The sequence below is a fragment of the Rhinolophus sinicus genome, chromosome 3, assembly GCF_057876585.1.
Source record: "Rhinolophus sinicus isolate RSI-liver-muscle chromosome 3, RSI-T2T, whole genome shotgun sequence".
Classification (NCBI taxonomy): Eukaryota; Metazoa; Chordata; class Mammalia; order Chiroptera; family Rhinolophidae; genus Rhinolophus; species Rhinolophus sinicus.
Genome location: NC_142503.1, coordinates 22,823,818 through 22,842,755, shown reverse-complemented (window position 1 = coordinate 22,842,755; position 18,938 = coordinate 22,823,818). Strand labels below are relative to the sequence as shown.

General features: G+C 37.5%; 1 protein-coding gene across 11 annotated transcripts in view; it reads right to left on the bottom strand.

The window, feature by feature from the left end:
* The window catches only part of RAI14 (retinoic acid induced 14), a 135,317-nt gene that overhangs the window by 8,966 nt on the left and 107,413 nt on the right, over positions 1-18,938 (bottom strand). For 4 of the 11 annotated variants that reach the window (XM_019737233.3, XM_019737232.3, XM_019737230.3 and 1 more), the window contains 10 exons: positions 14,619-14,683; positions 11,206-11,263; positions 10,465-10,535; positions 8,858-8,964; positions 8,067-8,245; positions 7,799-7,827; positions 6,609-6,695; positions 5,595-5,681; positions 2,980-3,037; positions 441-559 (listed from right to left, as the gene is read on the bottom strand). In XM_019737233.3, coding sequence (XP_019592792.3) covers positions 441-559; positions 2,980-3,037; positions 5,595-5,681; positions 6,609-6,695; positions 7,799-7,827; positions 8,067-8,245; positions 8,858-8,964; positions 10,465-10,535; positions 11,206-11,263; positions 14,619-14,683 — 860 coding nt within the window. The remainder of the gene's footprint in view (positions 1-440; positions 560-2,979; positions 3,038-5,594; positions 5,682-6,608; positions 6,696-7,798; positions 7,828-8,066; positions 8,246-8,857; positions 8,965-10,464; positions 10,536-11,205; positions 11,264-14,618; positions 14,684-18,938) is intronic. The other 7 variants (XM_074329024.2, XM_074329023.2, XM_019737235.3 and 4 more) reach the window with 3 other exon arrangements.

Sequence of the window (18,938 nt, the reverse complement as noted above, 5' to 3'; positions counted from 1 at the left end):
GTAAAAACGCTAGATTTGTTTGGGCTATAAAGCCTGATACAAATTTTTCCTTTATTTCTCATCTTATTCTAGTTGCCAAGATGGACAACGGGCTTAGTACAGCTATTTCTTATCAATTTCTTAAATTTGCTAAATGATCAACTTTACTAAATGAATAACTAATCATATATACACACACATATATAATTTGTCATATTATAGATATCATACTATATATATAGTTATATATAATTTATGAATTTAGCAGCTTACAAAATTAGGGCTAGTAAATCATTCTCTCAAAAACAAATAATTTGAAACTATAAAATGCTTAAGTCTATACTTAAACAAGAAGAAGAATCTAAAGTAGATGCTTAAGAAAACATACCATCTGACTAACCCTGAAAAACCCAGTAGCTTGGCTCTACACAGCAGTTTGTGGTAGCGATCCATTTACCTACCTGTAATTTATCTTGTAATTCCTTATTGTGTAAGGTAAGAGAAGCAACTTTTGCCTGTAATAGGACAAGAATATCTTGTTGGTCAGCTTCAGAACTTATATCCAGTAAGCTATCAGCACCTTGGAGAAGAGAAAGGCAATTTAAAATAATATTTAAAAATTAAACCATTATTTCTCTGACCTCTAACTCCCTTTCTGCCCAATCCAGTTCTTCACCCTAGTCCTGACTAGGAAAGCCCCACCAGCTAAATAAATGAACAGCAATTCTCAGCTACTCAGGTTTCCTTACTGGGATATTCCGGGCACAAATCTAAATGCCTGGATGCATAGAACTCATCTGAGAAATGATGGATTTGGTCAGACACTGTCCATTCTCTTGATTAAGCATCATACTTTGGTTGTTGTTTTTGTTTGTTTGTTTGTCTGTTTTATTGTTTCCATGCCTAATTAAGTTTCATTTCTGTGAACGCTTTTAGAAATATGTCCCTTGGTTCATTCACTTCTTATCACCACCATCATTACACTAGTTCAAACTTTATCACCATACTTTGAAACTCTGCAAACGGCTTCCTAACAAATCTCTATCTCTCTCCTCTCCCTAGTAAAAATGTAGTCTGCATACCATTGTCAGACTAATCTTCCTAAAACATGCTTTGATACAGTCACTCATTTGGCTCAAGTGTTTTAATTGCTCTCCCTCCAAAAATAATCTCCAAATTCCTTTATCTGGATTAAGTAGATTGGGGCCTCTATGATCTGGCCCTAATCTACCATTTTAGGCTCATGACTCATGATTTCTTCCTCTAGTAACCCATGTTCCTCAGGTTCAAGGTTTCCATCAGACCCTCTATGTTCTCAGCACGAGGCTGCTGCTTTAATTCTTCACCATATGGCTGCCCTTGCAGCGTCTCTTTGGTTAGGTATATCTTAGACATCTTTCAAGACCCACGTCAAACTAGGCCTCCTCCTTAACGCATTCGCTGATCAACCCAGCACGAAACGGTCTTCTCTGAATCCCATAGTCAACACCTTTGGTAAACCACAACTATATTTGACACCCTACTGATTATCATGCTCAAATGGTATCTAAAGCAATACTGCTCAAAGTGTTCACTGATCGAGTCAAGAAACTTGCTCCAGAATAGTATTCAATATATTGCTTCCTTCATCCAGAAAGTCTTCCAATGAAAAAAAAAAAATGTCAGCTGGACAAATTGGCACACTCAATGATATAGCTGGATGACCTTCTGGTGCAAGCTCTTTGTTTATCTGGACTGACAACATTTTACAGACTACATTCTGAATAGCACTAATCTAAATATTTTACTGTCATTTTTTAATTTTCTCACAGCCATTTAATACCAAGATGAAAGCTTTAATCTTAATTTGGAAGGATGCAAAATGACAGTTCTTCATGGAAATGCTTATTTCTGGTGTCAAGTGAGTAAGCCACAGCTTTATGACATGACATAAAGTCATGTGAGCATGGAATAAACCAGAAGACTGGGAGCATGACTGTAATTCTAAGCAACAGAAATTACTTCTAAGATATAATAGATGGATTTTAAAGTATCCAATGTAACAACTGTTCAGTTATACTAACATTGATCTCTGCCAGGAATTAGAAAGTTTAATATTTCTAAATTATGTGAGTTAAAGTCTCCAAACACATGAAATGCTAAGACTACGAAACTGAACGCTGGAGCAAAAAAAGGCCTTTGAAATAATCTACTGTACATTTTAAATTGCTTCTGAAATACTATACTACATTCTTAGAGGGTCAACCTGCAGGATTGGACTCTTAATACAATAAATTAAACCCTATCTTGGTGAAGAGAATCCGATTATGTGTGATTTCATTAGTACCCCAGTTTTGCATGTGTCTATTTAAGATCCAAAGTAGAGAAGTTAGATTGTGGCAGCCATGGAAGTGCTCAGTTGGCTCTGCTTTCAGGAAACAACCTGCTGCTCCCCTTCAAGGAGCTGCCAACTGACAGCTTGCAGTCCAGGGACCTCAACTCAAAATCTTTTTAAATGCGTAAAACAGAATATACAGGCTACAGTAATTCAAGAACTTATTTTGTAATAGAACAAATAACAAGATCTGGCGGCAGGTCTAATAACTGCCAGAATTTCTAGTAGAAATATTATAAACGATATTTCAAGAAACCTGCAATAACTGTAAGGTGGTATGACATTATCTGTGAATTCGTTTGCTGTCCAAGTCCCCGGGCTGCTTATACCACTGGGAGTTATTGCCTATATTCATTCATAACTAAAGGAAGTGTTAACATGTAGATAGTGACAAATGAAAACAGAGATATATGTTTTTCACATCCAGGCTCTGAGACTCCTTCAAATCCAGGCACAAGCCCTTGAAGTACAGACAGTGTCCGCCTGTGTGGGACTGGCAGCTTTGGGGTGGCATGCCGGGGTTCTCCAGCCTCCCTACATAGTAGCCCGTTGGCCTTTGCTCTCTCGAAGCTGACATGGAACAGAGATGGCTCAAAGGAAGAAAAATGAATGCACTTTCATCTCACCTGCAGTACTGTCACTCAGTCTGTCTTTGTTTTCCCGTATGGAACTGATCTCAGCCTGCTGGAACACAAAAATGACTTAAAAGAATATTCCCGAACGTTTAACATTCCACAAAAGAATCAAGCAAATGTTTCTCCTTGGTGGTACCAGAAAAACAGAAAATCTCCAGGAAAGAATGTATTTTAAAATATAAGTGAATAAAAGTGATAACTATCTGCTAAGGTATACTTTCCAAAACATTAGAAGTAACAGAGGGTATATTCTCAAGATATTTTTCAGAAATTTCATTTAGTAAGTGTAGTACAAATATCTTTTAAGATGATAATGTTATGTAATAGCGAATTTAGTGGGCTGTGATCTAAAACTTGAGATGGCAAATACTACTTTCAAAATGAAGTAAAAAAGAAGTTATACCTACCTGGGTAATACATTGATTAAAATATATGAGAAGTACTTTTTAGCATTATCATTTAACAAATTAACTGCTATTAATATATTACTGTTATTATTGTTGTTGTTGTTGTTGTTATTTCTAAGAGAAATGGTAGTAAAGAAGACCTGTCCGGGAAGGAAAAGGTGATTTTATAAAGGAATAAAAATTTTTGTGGTCTTGGATTAGCAATCACCTAAATATTTCTTCTAAACCTTTGTCTGTGAATATCAGTTAATATATTGCAAAATTTCTTGTAACTTAAAAGCCAGAGTCTCATTTCAAAACAAAATACAGTGACTGGCCAGAAATTACTATTTTTTATATAGATGAGCTGCAGACCACAATAAGTGAGATAATTTTCAGCAAAGAAACTTTTGTAAAGGCCCAAATGCTAAAAATGAAGTGGCTCATTTTTGGTAAATGCTTATCTTTACAAAAAGCTCTTTTCACTTTAAAAAATGTATGCTTATTTTTATTTTTCACCTATATTAAAGTACAATAAACAGCACCCATACAAAGTTTACAATTTGAAGAGTTTTTTTTTTGACAGATACATGCCCATGGAATGACCACTATAGTCAAGAGACATAATATTTCCATTACCACTAAAAGTTTCCCCATGCCTCACACAGTCAATCCCTGCCCACCCTATTCCCAGGCAACCACTACTCTCCTTTTTGAATTTTCTAGAATTCCTATAAAACAGAATGCTATAGCATATGAATTTCTCTGTATCTGTCTTCTTTCACTAAGCATGACGATTTTCAGACTTATCTGTAATACTGCTTGGACATAATTTCATTCTTTTTTTATGGCTTATTAATATTTCACTTATATGGAAAAATCTCATTATCTGTATCTCTTCGCTTCTTGAAGGACATTAGGATTATTTTCTAGTTTGACGATAATTGAATAAAGCTGCTATAAACATTTGTGTATGAGATTTTTTGAGACATATATTTTAACTTCTCTTGGGTAAACATCTACGAGGAGATGGTTAGAACATGTGTTAGGTATATTTTGAATTTTTAAAGAAACTGTCAAACAGCTTTTTAAAGTGGTTGTGCCATTGTACATCAGCAAGAGCGTGATAGTTCTCGTTCTTTCACATGTCACCAACAATTGCTATTTCTCATCTTTTTAAACCTAATCCAGTCTAAATAGTGTCACTTGATCTTTTCATGGTTTTTAAGGAAATGAAAATCTTTATATACTCTATTTTTGAAAATCAGCTTGTAATATTATTCTTTTGAATGCATTGCCTCCTTTAAGGCATGATCATATTAGATTATGGTACTAATTGTAAGAACATAACTTCTTTTCCTTGCCTTGCCTGGTATAGGTATTCATCTTAAGAATTTATTAATAAAATCTAGTTAAAGTGAGGAAAATGGTAAGTTGATAGAATCTTTTCCAAGTTAAAAGAAAATTTATTGTTAGTAATTCCTTGGATGGGGGAAATAAATATACAAGTATACCATTAAAATTTCATTTTAACGACTCTGGGTGGTGAACACACAAAGTGATATATAGATGATGTATTATAGAATTGTATACCTGCAACCGATGTAACTTTACTAACAATTGTCACTCCAATAAACTTTAATTAAAAAAAAAAAATTTCATTTTAACAATTATAAATTTTACTTTCCTCCCAAGTGCAAATTTTCTAGTGATTGTTAGGTAAACAGATATTGAATTGAAATATCCGTCCATTCCTTAAAATACTTTCCAACAAAAGATATACAGAATCAGATGGAATAGACCTAATGGATTTTTAAAAATTTCTAAAATAAATACATATTACTGTTATAGTCAGGAAAAAGCTTAATTAAAAATATGCAATTACTTCTCAGAAAGATATCAGAGAACAACAAAAATTTCCAATTTTGATTGGCATTGTGTCAACTCAATTTAGTAAGAAGACTGGTTATTAGGTTAAGTTCTCATCTTTGTCCATTTTTATTAAATGAAGAAATTACTACTTAATGAATGTAATTTATTCATCTGACTCTTTTTGTATGGGGTCCATGCCAGGAAAAATAACCAAGGGATGCTTCTTGATGACAGGTTGTAAACTTCACTGAGAAGTATATTCTGTTTTGCACTGTATTATATAACTTAAACCAAATCTATTATGTGTCATACAATTCAATAGCAAAATTAAACACAGAAAAGAAATACCTTGAAGGGAGGTTCAGCGAAAAATACTGATTCCTTTCCTGAAAGTGGTGTTGAAGTTATTGATCTTGGGGAAGACACATCACTCAACTAAATAAGAAAAACAAACAAACAAAATGAAAATCACGGATAAAGAATGCTTCTTCAAAGTCTTTTCTTCTCCAGTGTCAAAGAATTTAACCAATACAAATAAATCTAGCAGTAATTATCCTTTGTTTTAATTATTTCAGAGGTAATATATTTTCAACGTAACTCAGCTACCTCAAATACTTTTTGAAAGTTTGCAGAATATAAATAAGTAACTTTGCTCTTGTATTTACTTGACTCAATTTTAAAAATCTATAAAATTTCTGTTACAGGTTGAGATTATTAATGAATATGCTAACACAGTTAAAATTACTTATTAAATGTGATATTTCTCTCAACTATTAGCATATGGATTATTCTTTTTATGGCCTATGATTTTTTAATAAGAAACCTCAGCCCATTTTTATTTGCTGTTTTATAGATATCTGCACTTCTTCCTCTACACAGTAGTCACTATAATCTCAAATGAAAGCTGCTTTTAATATAATCAACCTTAAATATAATTAGAAAGGCTAATATATTTTAACAGTGTTTTAAGAAATCCACTACAATTCATTTTCAACTAACTGCCTCACCAGCTACCCATTCTCCTGCCCTTTACTAGAGCTGTAAATATGAGGTTCTAACGGGACTAAACTTATTATCGTAAGGAAAAAGTTTCTGTCCTAAAGATTGAGAATTTCCTTGAGGCTTTATCAAAAAAAGTACTGTTAATTCTTCAGTTTTGAAATCAATAAGAATCAACCTATTTCTTTACAAATAATCAAAATCCTTTGTACCACAATTGTAATTTAAAACCACTGAAGAAAATTTGATATGTGCATTGAAGGGTCAATTCTAAAACATTTCTTTTGGGCTTAAACACAAAACAACAAGACTATGCCTTTGTTGTTGTACGTTTGTTCATTGTTGGTTTACTTTTGTTTTTACCTGGGTAGGACTGATAGGAGGTGGTGGAGCTTTGCGTTTTTTTGGAGTTCCACTTCTTTCTGAGCTTATTTTAGAGACTTGATCATGCTGAAAGTTATCACAGTCCAAAGAATGGAGGTGGGTTAGTTAGGTTAGTAAAGTCTGAGCAAATAGCTTCATCAAACAATGAGAAAAACCTCAACAGCTCATGCATGTCTTATTTTATCAAGATCTGAAATTTGCTACCAACATTAAAATAAGTAATATGCATGCTCCAAGTTTTCTTCCAGCAGCCCATGCTTTAATAGCAAGAAAATAAAAAAACACAAGACAAAATCAGATTAAGTTGGTGTGCAAAACTGGGAAAGTAGAGAATGAGAGGTTCTCTGCCACAATTTAAAACCTAGGATACATTCCAAGTCTAGCTTTCATCTTAAAACAAAGCCATGGTATTTTCCCCACTTTTGTATTACTTCCATTTATTTTCTTTTTTTTTTTTTTCATTCATTTACTTAAGAATATAAATACAGGGGAAAGGAAGAATCTTATCTCTGAAGGTTATGGATAAACAAGTAACAGTTAGTACATAATAAATTCAGTACTCAGTGTGTTCATATTTTTTTCCCAAAAACTCTGATGTATAAATGAGTAAATATAATAGCCAAACATATATCTTGTTAATAAAGTAAGCAAGAGTAACTATACTTTTTTTAAAAACTCCAAAATAACAGGGCAAACTTCTCAATTTCTGTGTAATGCTAATGACATATTAGAAAAGCCCCACTTAAAAGGAAAAGCTAAATTTCTTATTTTCATTAAATATCTAACAATGCCATGGATATAGTCTACAATTCTTGTGATATTACAAGTATTTAAAATATTGTTATTTCAGAGTTTAAACCACATCAAACATTTTCACAACAATAGGAAATATTAGTAACTTTTCAGAAAAAGAAGACTACATAAGTAGGAAGTTTAAAGTTCAAGCTCTGAAAATAGGGTAAACCATTTCAAAAACATGTACCACCTTATAACAATGAATCATTTATTTTAAAGATATTTCACTCCTCAAGTGTTTTCACTATAGTCTTTATCACTTTTCTAGTAGACCACAGAGTGGCTTAATCAGAACATTTTCAAATTCCCCCAAGCAAAGATTTAAAACAAAAACAAACAAACAAACAAAAAAACCCTACCCCAAAGATAAATACCTGCTTTGGTTTTGTTGGTGTCTTTAAATCTATAGAGGAAAAAGTGGAAAACAACAACAAAAAAAGAACTATGAGAACCATAATAACTCATATCTACTTTGGGTGGGGGGATACACACACAACATACACAATATTTAACACTTCATTTTTCTTCAAGAATATGTTTAAAAGAATAATAAAATATATCATGTTGCACAAATTCCTTTACCCTTTGGGGAAAATGCAGTGGATAAACTTAAAACAACACAGGCTATTTTCTTTCACATACCAACATCCTGAGAGATTTTCGATAATAGAAGGCTTTGAATTCCTGCATTTTCTGAGAGTTTGGAATAATGTAAGGCATTGTGTCCAAGAGAATCTACAAGGGTTAGGTCTGCACCCTTTTTAATTAAGGCTTCCACAATGTTCGAGCTCCCAATCTCACAAGCCACCATAAGAGCAGTTCTAAAGAAAAACAGAGACACCAAATTAGTATCAACAAAATGTGACAACTCTTTCCTGCGAAATCATTTCAGTTGTCTTAAAAACAGGGAAAAGAAGAGTAAGCGCTGTTAATCTAGGGAATTCACAATGGAATGTTATCAAGATGAAATTAGGTAGTGTTTGTTTTTTTTAAAAACCTCAGAATAATTCAAAACATTAAGCCATGTTAGGTCAAATAATAGACATAATCTTCTAAACATGATGGAATTTACTACGATTGGCACAAATCTTGTCCTCCTTCCACCTCAAGCATTTTAAACTACTTATATACATTGTTAAGACTGGTTTCAAAAAGAAACCAATGTTTACGTTTATTGAGTTTTGCATGAAAAGTCATAGGAAATGGCCTATTCACTTTAGTATTTAATAATCTCATCACAGACTCAGTGATGTTCCCAGAAGTCTGGGGAAAAATATTTTAAGTCAAAACAGATTCTTGATTATCAAAAAAGGCAGGGAAAAAAAAGTTAAAACCACTTGATAACAAATGATCCAAAATATAGCTGTGAAATTTTGAAAGACTCTCAGAATATGGGTATCTCTGAAATCACATGATTCGTAATTCTGTGGTACCTTCCATTTTTGTCCCTGGAATTTACATCTGCTCCATGATCTAGAAGAAAGCGACAGACCTCACTGTGGCCACTTTGGACTGCAAGAAGCAGTGGTATGTTCCCATCCTAGGAGACAAATTCAGATGAAGATTTTAACTCAGATGCCAAATGCCAGAATTACAAAGGTCTTGTTCTTTCTACATTGATTCCTGAATTATCCTTCTGGTTGTACATGTAACCCGCCCACCCCCACCCCAACGATAGTCTGTGCCCCGGCTGAGCATCTTAGCACCACTCTTCTTATGGCATTTCACTGACTGTTAGCTTTCCCTCAGGAGCCTGAGCCTCTCGGGCTGCTTGTTCCCTCGGCCATCACTCAGTCTGATGAGGATGTGAGAGAGAGTGGAACACAGAGTATGTAAAGGCTCAAGGCATATATCCCATGTTTACTGAGGGATAGTTGTGGAGAAATGAAGGACCTGTTTCACATGGCATCAGTAGGTCCCACCGCCCTCTAAGCAGCTTCTTCTGAGGGACCACATGTACCCTGTCACTACTGTCTTCTTGGAAAGCACACCCTTGCATTATCTCCCTAGGTATCAAAACACCACATTAATTAAGAGTCTGTCTATTACTGACTCATGACTAGATAAAGAGATGGATGGAAGGAAGGATTGGTTGAATATGTTACAATTTGACAATTGACAATTCCTTTGGAAAAAAAGGAAATTAGATCCTCAACTCATATGCATAGGTGGATGAAGAATTTAAATATTACATTAGAAAACAAATTAAAAAAAAATACTAGAACACATAGGTAACTATTTCCATAATCCTGGGGTGTGGAAGACCTGACTCAAATGACACAATCAGAACGACAAGCTTTTATTCTGCTCTTTCCTTGAACACACCCTACAAATGGGGTTGATAGTAATATTTAAAGTAGATGTTTTCAAATAGGCAAAGGAAAAAGATAAGTTAGAATTTATCCAATAATTTTAGCGTGGGGATTTTTAAAAATACAGTTGGTGCTAAAGATAAAGTCTCTTCTTAAAATAGAATTTCAGACACATTTCTAAAATTATCTCTATGAAGTTATAATATTTTCTGGTTATAAAATACGGAAATTCGGGGAGTATGAATTTATTTACAGATTCTATAAGCTTACTTCACAATTTCCCCATCAGGAATAAGTGTGTGCTTATCAATTCCCACGCAACAGCGGGAAATTTAACCCTGTAACCAGGAGCAACAGGTATGTAAATCCATTCTCCAAATAGTCCAGGGAGGTTAAAATAGGCTAGAGGTGGTCTTCAAAGTTGAGAAACCCTACCCAGGAATGTCCAAGATGACACATGGGGAGCTGAAAGAAAACACTAGAACTTCTATTTAAACTTTTTTATTTTTAAAAATCAAAAAAATGTAAGTGTTACTAAAATTTAGGTTGAGGGTAGATCACATCAAGCTAATACTTTACATCTGTTTTGCAGAAAAGGATCTACACTGACAATCTATAGAATCTGCCAAACACTTAGGTCTCCAAGGTCTTAGTGACTCACAGAAGTAGCTCACAGTGCTCTAGAAAACAGTGTCCACCTCCACTTGGAGTGGCCACCTGGTACTCACCAAATCCTTGAGGTTTATGGGGCTTTTGTGTTCGCAAAGAGCCTGCACAGCTTGAAGGCAGCCCTGTGCCGCTAAGAAAAGGGAAAAACAAACACCACAGCTGATCACAAAACCACTCTCACAAGCAGGGCATCACACCCTCTTAGCAAGGAGAAGTTTAGGTTCTACCCAGTTTGCATTGAAGAGACACGGTGTCAGCAAGGTGAAGGAAGAGGCTCTCAATTATTGTTTAATTTCAGTGTCAGCCAGACCTAAAGCCAGCAACTGCCAGCTGCGGTTGGGCAATCATTTGACTTAGCTTTTTCCACAACTAGCACTAAAAGAAATGTGTAACTCTAATCATCCCAGAGTTCAGTGTCAATGTTTTGTCACTTGAAGCAGTGTGACAGATAGCAAAACAAGAGGTGATAAACTGACTGATGTTCTTAATGAGCACCAAGTCAGAAAAGCTGTATCACACATTACCTGACATCTACAAATGCTTATGAATAGCTTAGATGAAACAAGAACGTTACATTGATTAAAACATAATAACCACGACGATTTTTACTGGTTGTTTGTTGGGCAATCGATGAATTCTAGGTTCGTGCCTTGGTATTTGCAAAATGAAAAAATGGGAATGTCTAGGAATGATGACAGAAAACAGCACTAGGAAAATACGGTAAGTTTAGGGGTTTGAATCAGGAAAATGAGAAGTTAGTGTGTCTTATGGCAGAAGACAAATAAAAGAATGACACTTACCTGCATAATGTAAAGCTGTTTTCCCAGAGCTGTCAATACTTTCGGCCGGGCATTTAGACTGTAAGACAAAGATAAACACATCCATATAATAAAGTTCCATTCGATTCCGTTCATCTTTTTCCTGTACAGTATGATGGGACTTATGAGGAAAAGTATAAACATGAATGAGCCCCAATTGCCACGCTCCAGGTCCTGTAGTTTCTTACGAGGAGGGAGACTCATCTCCAAGTAATCACGACATAGGCAAACTGTCACCCTGTTGACATACCATCCTCTTAGCTCCTAGGGCCCTGCCTGGCCCATCTATCCTCATCTTCTTCCCACTGCTCTGGTCACTTCTCCTCCTCCTCCTTAAACCTTGGGGTTCCTCAGTGCCTCTCTCTAAGCTCTCTTCCTTGGTATTCTCATCCACATCCATAGCTTAAAATACCATCTAGAAGCTAATGACTCCCAAACGTGTATCTTAGTAATAACAACAATATTGTGTATTAGCTATCACCGCCAGGCACTGTTCAAAGAGTTGTTTTAAGGCTTCTAACAACCCTGGTTAGATACTATCATTAAGTCCCATTTTCAGATGAGGAAACTGAGGTACAAAGATGTTAATAATCTGCTCAGGTCGCAGTAAGTGGCAGAGCCAAGATTTGAACCCAGAGAGGCTGAGCTGGAGCCTGTGTTCTTGTCTGTACACAACAGAGGTCATTGCTAAGCACCAGGCTTGATAACCCCACTTCCTATTTCCCATTTCCGTTCTGAGGTCTCACAAGCGCCTCAAGAAATCTGCTGGTTCCCTTCCCCTCCCCCCATCCTCCCAGACACTTCCTCGTCTCCATTAAGAGTGACATGTCAATCCAGTCAATGAGCCAGAAACTACTGAGTCACCTCTGATTTCTCCTCCTCCTTCCACATCTAATTTTCCAGCACGTTCTGTCAAGTCTGTCTCCAAAACATACCCTGGGTCGACTGTTTTCTGTTTCTCCACCACGAGCTAGTCTAAGCCGGCACCTTCTCACCTGGACAGCTGCTTAGTAGATCTCAACAGTCCAGCTTTCCCCGCCTTTAATCAATTCTGTATACAACTAGGGTGATCTTTTAAAAACTGTGAATGTCACTCTTTGCTTAAAAGCTCTTCACAGTCCCACGCTGTCCATCATGACATATAAGGTGTGCATCACATACCTTTCTCCTCACCGGCTTTGCCCCAGGCCCACTCACTGGCTTTCTTTCCTCTGACTCGTGTCTTTCCTGACTTAGGCCTTCGTACTTGCGGTTGTATCTGGTTGCAATGCTTTCTCTTGGCTCTTTGCACTGTTGAGTTCTCAGTTTCAATATCACCTCCTCCACGAGGCCTTCCCTGAACACCACCCCTCACTCCTCTCTCACAGTACCCTGATAGTTTCCTCTCAATGTTGTGCAATTTGTAACATGTATTTGTGTACTGTTTACCAGACTGCAAGCTCCACCAAGACAGGGGCTGCTCTGCTCATGAGTATATACTCGATGCCTGATACAGTGCATGGTGCCCAGGGAACACTTGCTAGAAGAGTGGGGGAAATAGCGGGCTATACCAGGAGGGAGAGAGTTCATTTGAATTTGAAGGATTTCACAAGCCTCTATTTGTGTTGCTTGACTTTAGGAGGTAAGACTTCAAAACGGCAGCCACTGGAGAGGGAAAGTATCTCCAGCAGACAGACAGCAAAAGCAAAGGTCTAGAGAGCCCAGAAAGAGGAGTAAATATAGAGGGTGCAGGGGTGAGGGGTGGCAGGAGATAGCAGGGGACACATCACAAAGGGCTTGGATTGCCAAGACGAGAGGTAAAGAAGTGACAAGACAGGCACAGGACCCAAGGAAAGCAACCCATTGAGAGGATAGTAAATCCTCAGGTTTTCACACCTACCTGGAGAGAAGAACAGCATTCAGACAATTTGTCAGTTCAGGGAGGCAAGAACAGGCAATGTTAAAGCGAAATGTCTGTCTGCCCTTCAGTGGTGAGAAAAATGGAGCTCAAGTTACAACTTACCATGCTTTGGCCTAATTTTAGAACAGCACAAGGAACTGTTTAAAGACTTCAAAGATTCCAGAGAAAAACCAAACCATTTGCATAACCAGATATAAAATTACATTAGAGGCTAGAATATCTCGTCCTTGCTCATGAGGATTTCCAGCTTGTCAAGTTCATTCTTCCTTAAAATCAGAGCCAGATGCAAAGTCTCGATAGCCAAGCCAGGATGAGAATGGAGATTTAAAACACTTAGAAGTTTAAGAAATGGAAGTGAGACCAAGGGTGTGGAGGCAGGGCACCTACTTGGGCAAATCAATGATTTTCATTTATCCAGGGAGTCCAGTCCCAGGGGAGGCAGATAAGAAAAGTTCCATTTTAATTGTTTCCAGGGAGAAGCCTCATAATAAAAATAAAAATAATCACAGATGTTGATCTATTTTTCTTGAATTTCGCTTCAAAGACCTGTTAAAGTTAAGCATTCCTGGCACTGGCGGTAGCTTGCATCGTGTAATGCAAGACAAGAAGCTGTGTGATCAACAGAGCAGGACAAGCTAAAGAATGTGACCACATTTCTGCATTAGAATTGCAAAGCCAAATTAAAGCAAGATGCAGGGTCCCGAACAGTGCTCTGACGGCTGAGACAACAGCTCCACAGAACAGACAGTACTCCAAACACAGATTTATTGCTGTGCCTGAAAGCAGCCAGCCTGCATGTGGACTGCCAACAGCTGGCTGTTTAAGTAAGGACTGGTACTGGGATTTCATTAAATATTCATCTTTAAAGATTTACGGACATCGTCACCCCAAGCGATCATTATAAACTTCCTGGCAAGGTTATCAAACCAGGGAGTTCGCTTAAAATTATACTGAAGAATAAAACCAAGAACTTAAAAACTGAGACCTAAAAACTCATCGAGTTACATACAAGGAAACAATGGTTGCAATTTTGCTTGGCAGGAAGAGCTGTCTTTATTCTACTGATGATTGGAAGAGATAATACTAGGATAGTGGAGATCCTATGTATATTGTAAGGATCTCCAACAGCACGGAAAAAAAATTTTTTTTTAACTCATTAATGGGAACAAGTCCTTCAGAAAAGAAAAGAGAGGAGTTGTACAAAGGGGAGAAAAAGACTGGATTCCAGGAAGACACTCCAAATGGTGATTAGGACCCTCTTCCCTAGCAGTGAAATTGCTATGGGAATCATCTCCTCGGCTGTCATTTCAAAAAGGAAGCTTCTTAGGAAACCCACCTTCTTGGGTCAGTGTTTAAAGGAGAGCGAGAGAGTGAGAGCGAGAATGAGACAGAGAGAGAGAGAGAGAGAATATTTGTTCTTTCACAGGTAAGGTTACTTTAAATTTTAAAAACAGTACTCGTATGCTTCTAACTTGAAGCTGTTGGCCTCTTTTACCTGGAGGAGTTTCCTGACGCATTCGTGGTGGTTGTTCTTGGCTGCGAGGTGCAGAGCACTGTGTCCTGATGGATTTAAAAAGAAAAGGGAAACAAAAGCCACACGTTTTAAATCTCTTTCTTATCTCTGTAATGAAGACAACTATGAGGAAATAAATTGTTCTCCAACAAAGATGGGATTGTTATTCTTGAGAGGAAGGCCTCAATTTCTTATCTCTAAAGTTAAGTGTGACAAAAGTGGGGGAACACAGAGTATCCTGCCCACTGGATAATATTCAGGGTCTGCTCCAACGGCCATTCTTTTGGGGTGCAATTAAGCTTGGGCTAGAAGCCTGTGGTGGACTTATAACATGCAGCGTGCAAGTTCTGCTTTCAGCTGTCAATGTATACACCAAATGTCCTACATCCACAGTCACACCAGGCTGGAACTGCCACAGGCCTAGGGACCCAACACAGGCAGCCTGCGAGCCAGCAGAGAACATACCAAACACCCACATACTTCCGGCCCTACCTTTGACCTCTCATTTCTCTCTCCTCCAAATATACTCTAGTCCCTGAATGGAAATTACCTGGAGTTCTCAGATATTCAAAGTTCTTATGTAAAAGAAGGGAAAGAGTGATAAAAAACAAAACAAAACAAAAAAAAAACCCACACACTGTTAAAATAGCATTTCTTTACATTCTCTTCATAGAACACGACCCCAACATGTGGCTGTCTGATGTTTCTCTGGACAGATAACTTTAGGAAATCCTAATGCTACATCCAAGTGCCCCCACTGCTCCCACTTATGGGATGTCTACGGAAGAGGGGCTAAGGGGCTCTGGGGCTACCAGAACAGCAGGCTCCCAAGCCTAGGGCCTTGACAAATTGTTCTCTGCTTACCCTGGATTCCCTTCCTCTAGGACAACCCAGCTTGCTCTCTCACCTCTCTTCGATGCCACTGAACCCCCGCCTTCTGAACAAGGCCTTTCCTGACCTCCCCTCTGAAGATTCCAATTTCTCCCCCCGCCCTTTTTATCTCTACTCCCTCGTTTCTCTGTGCTGCACAGTACCCAACGCTTTCAAACACTTCCTTCCCACCTGCCCCCTCGCTCTCGTTCCACAGATGTACATATTTATGTAGTTAATTGTCCTTTCTCTACTTGAATGTAAGCTCAGTGAGGACAGGAATTTTTGTGTCTAATTCCCTGCTATATTACCCAGTGCCTGTGATAATGCCAGCACATAGTAGGTTCTCAATACACACTTGTTACTTTAAATGAGAGGGTATGTTCATTACAAATATGTGGGGAGAGGAAATCAAAAGTTACCACCGCCAGCCAACCCAATACATCTAGTAAACTCTTAAATCCTACATTTTCCAAACTCATATTTGACTAAGATACATCCTCAGTGTTAACAGCTGTAAACAATCCATGCTTTGGAACAGGGTCAATGCAAGGTTTCTCACCTCAAAGCTACTGACATTTTAAGCTGGAGGGGGTTGTCCTGTGCACTGTAGGATGTTAAGCAACATCTCTGCCTCTACCACATGGGACAATCAGAAATGTCTCCAGACACTGCCAAATATCCCCTGGGAGTAGGGGGCAGAATCACCCCCGGTCCAGAACCACTGACTTAGAGGACCAATTTCTTTTATATGGTGGTCCAGTCTCCAAATACCATTTCTCCTTGCTGAATTAGTCTTTACTCTGTAACACTGATTGGAAATCCACTAATCATTAGAGAATCGCTATGTCTAGGAAGTACCATATTTAAAAATTAGAAGCTTTAGGACCGCAGAGAGCTGCACAAAAGCATGCGGTCAATAGATCAGATCCTTCTTTTCTGAGATCAGCTGTACTGAGAGCTTTTCAGGGTATGCCGAGGGGGTGTATATGGGGTGGGGCACTGAGAGGCAGGGATCCCTCCATCCCCTCCCAAACAGCTGAGGATAAGAAAGATTAGGAAACGAGGGAAATGAGACCCTTGGAAGCAGGAAGGCAACCATCTTCCCTACCCCTTCCTCCTTTCACTGCATGAGCCCTCCTCCTTCCAAGATGTATAATGAATGACGGTGTGTGTTCAGTACATTATGTAGTAAATAGGCTTTGGTGGGCGAGCAGCGCTTCCAACCATCATTTGTACCAATGTCTCTAAGGACAAGCACATTCTGGGCTTTAAACAAATGTCTTACAGATGAACTTCTGGAACCCATCCTGATTGTAAGCAGAAGACTGTTTATGTCATGTATGCATGCATTAACTTTTCTCTATGCGGTGGACAAAAGCTTGTCTACATAAACATTACCCGTTGTAAAAACGCATGGCTCCCCAAAGACAGGATGGTAGGGAGATTTAAACAATTCATCGTAAAATAAACAACAGGCTTCCATTTCACTCCCAGTGTTCTAGTCACACCTGGAAGTAAGTGTGCTGTTTCTAGAGAAAACAAAATTCTTTTATTCCCTGGCCTTGGGATATGTTTTTCTAAACAGGAGCACTAAAGTATTTTTCGCTTAAAGTAGTCCCAAAATTCCCTGGACAACATTACACCAAAGTGAGATGCCTCTCACTGCTAACATTGAAACAAAATTCTCTTTTCAAATGCAAAATTTTCTGGAGATAATATATTATATTAGTGACAGAATCTCACTGTAACGAGACAGTGCTTATGTCGGGGTCCCATTCAGCTATGGATCTGTCTGGAATATCAGGAAGCAATTTCCCCACAGGCAAATAACAGGGCAATCCTAATTCAAGTGCATTAAAGCAGAACTTGACCTGGAAGTAAAAAGACCAACGTTATTTATAAAAGGCAAGAGTTGTGGGTTATTACAAGTGGTTTAAGAATCTGGTGATTGAAGGACAGTCTAAGAAGAATGGCTCAGCCATTCTAGCCATGAAACACCTTCCCCCAAACAACCTTAGACAATATCCATTTATTCAATTCTTTAAGATCACAGGAGAAAACAGAGAAGAATTAACTAATACAATAGAGGAATTATTGATGGGACTGAGAACATACTCTTCAAGTGCCTGTGAAAAATTTTAAAACCAATAAAATCACAGGATACAAAGATATGGCTAACACATACCAAAAAGCCAAAGTTTGAGAAATGATCATTTCAGATCATAATACAGAAACTTTTAGAAAAATAAAAAGAATTAAGTGATACTCAACTAGATGAGGTATAAAATATTTTTTTAACAATAGGAATTTCAGAATGCTTAATATATTTAAACAATAAGAGTGTACATTTATTTGGTTCTTATTTACAATTTTAAAATATTTAGACATTATTTCTAGAAATCCTCATTTTTACATCAAATTTTTATTACTGAACCACAGATCTTATCTCTCTTGTTATATTCCCGAGAGATAAGATCTGAGTATAAAAGATTGATTTATAATAACCATTCTCACTATTAAATAGTTATGAAATCATCCCCAGTATACATTTGCATAGTGTTTTATATGGAATCAAAATATTTATTTTTTTTGCCTGTGTGTGTATATCATCTGAAATATTTTCATGACCAGGTTATGCTAATCATTGCATACGGTTGGCCCTCTGACCTCCCACACATGAGTTAATAGCAAGTAAAGCACTGTAAATCTGCAATCATTTTTGGTTTTTCTTTATTCCAAATTAAAACAGGAAATACACTTTGGCTATAATTTGCAGTTACATTTTAAATGACCCATCCTTCAAGGTGCCTGAGTTTTAAGATGAATATTACCTTTCGTATCTCTAAACGTTACCCAATCTGAGAGGGGTTAGAGCCACAACGGAATGGAGGGCCACCCAGAAATCAAAACAAAAGCTAAACCAGCCCTAGAGACGTTAAGGAAGAGTAAGGGTTCTCAAGTTTTCCCCCTTCTAAGGACTCTCTGCAGTATATTTCCATACCTCACCTTTCACTCTCCTAAGTCTCTCTTCTTCTTTGAGAAAAGAAATACATATACATACATACACACGGAGTTTGATAAAGCAAATGTGGTGATGTTAGCATTTAGGGGGCCTGGGTAAAGGATGTATGGAAATTAATTCTTTGTATTTCCTTTGTAACTTTTTGTAAGTCTGAAATTCTTTCAAAATAAAAGTTTAAAAAAGCATTTTATTATGAAAGACAAGCACGCAGAGGGCTCGGAGAAAATTTAAGATACAGGAGTGTGACAGAAATTGCATGGCATCCTTCAATCTGTTTCTACCACCTTCTATAGGTTAACTGGACAAACTGCTGCCCAGAATCTCTCAGCTTCCCATAAAGCCGGCTGTGCCCACAGAACGAGCTTCTGCCTGATGAGACCTGAGCGCAGGTGCTTGGGGGTTGTTTT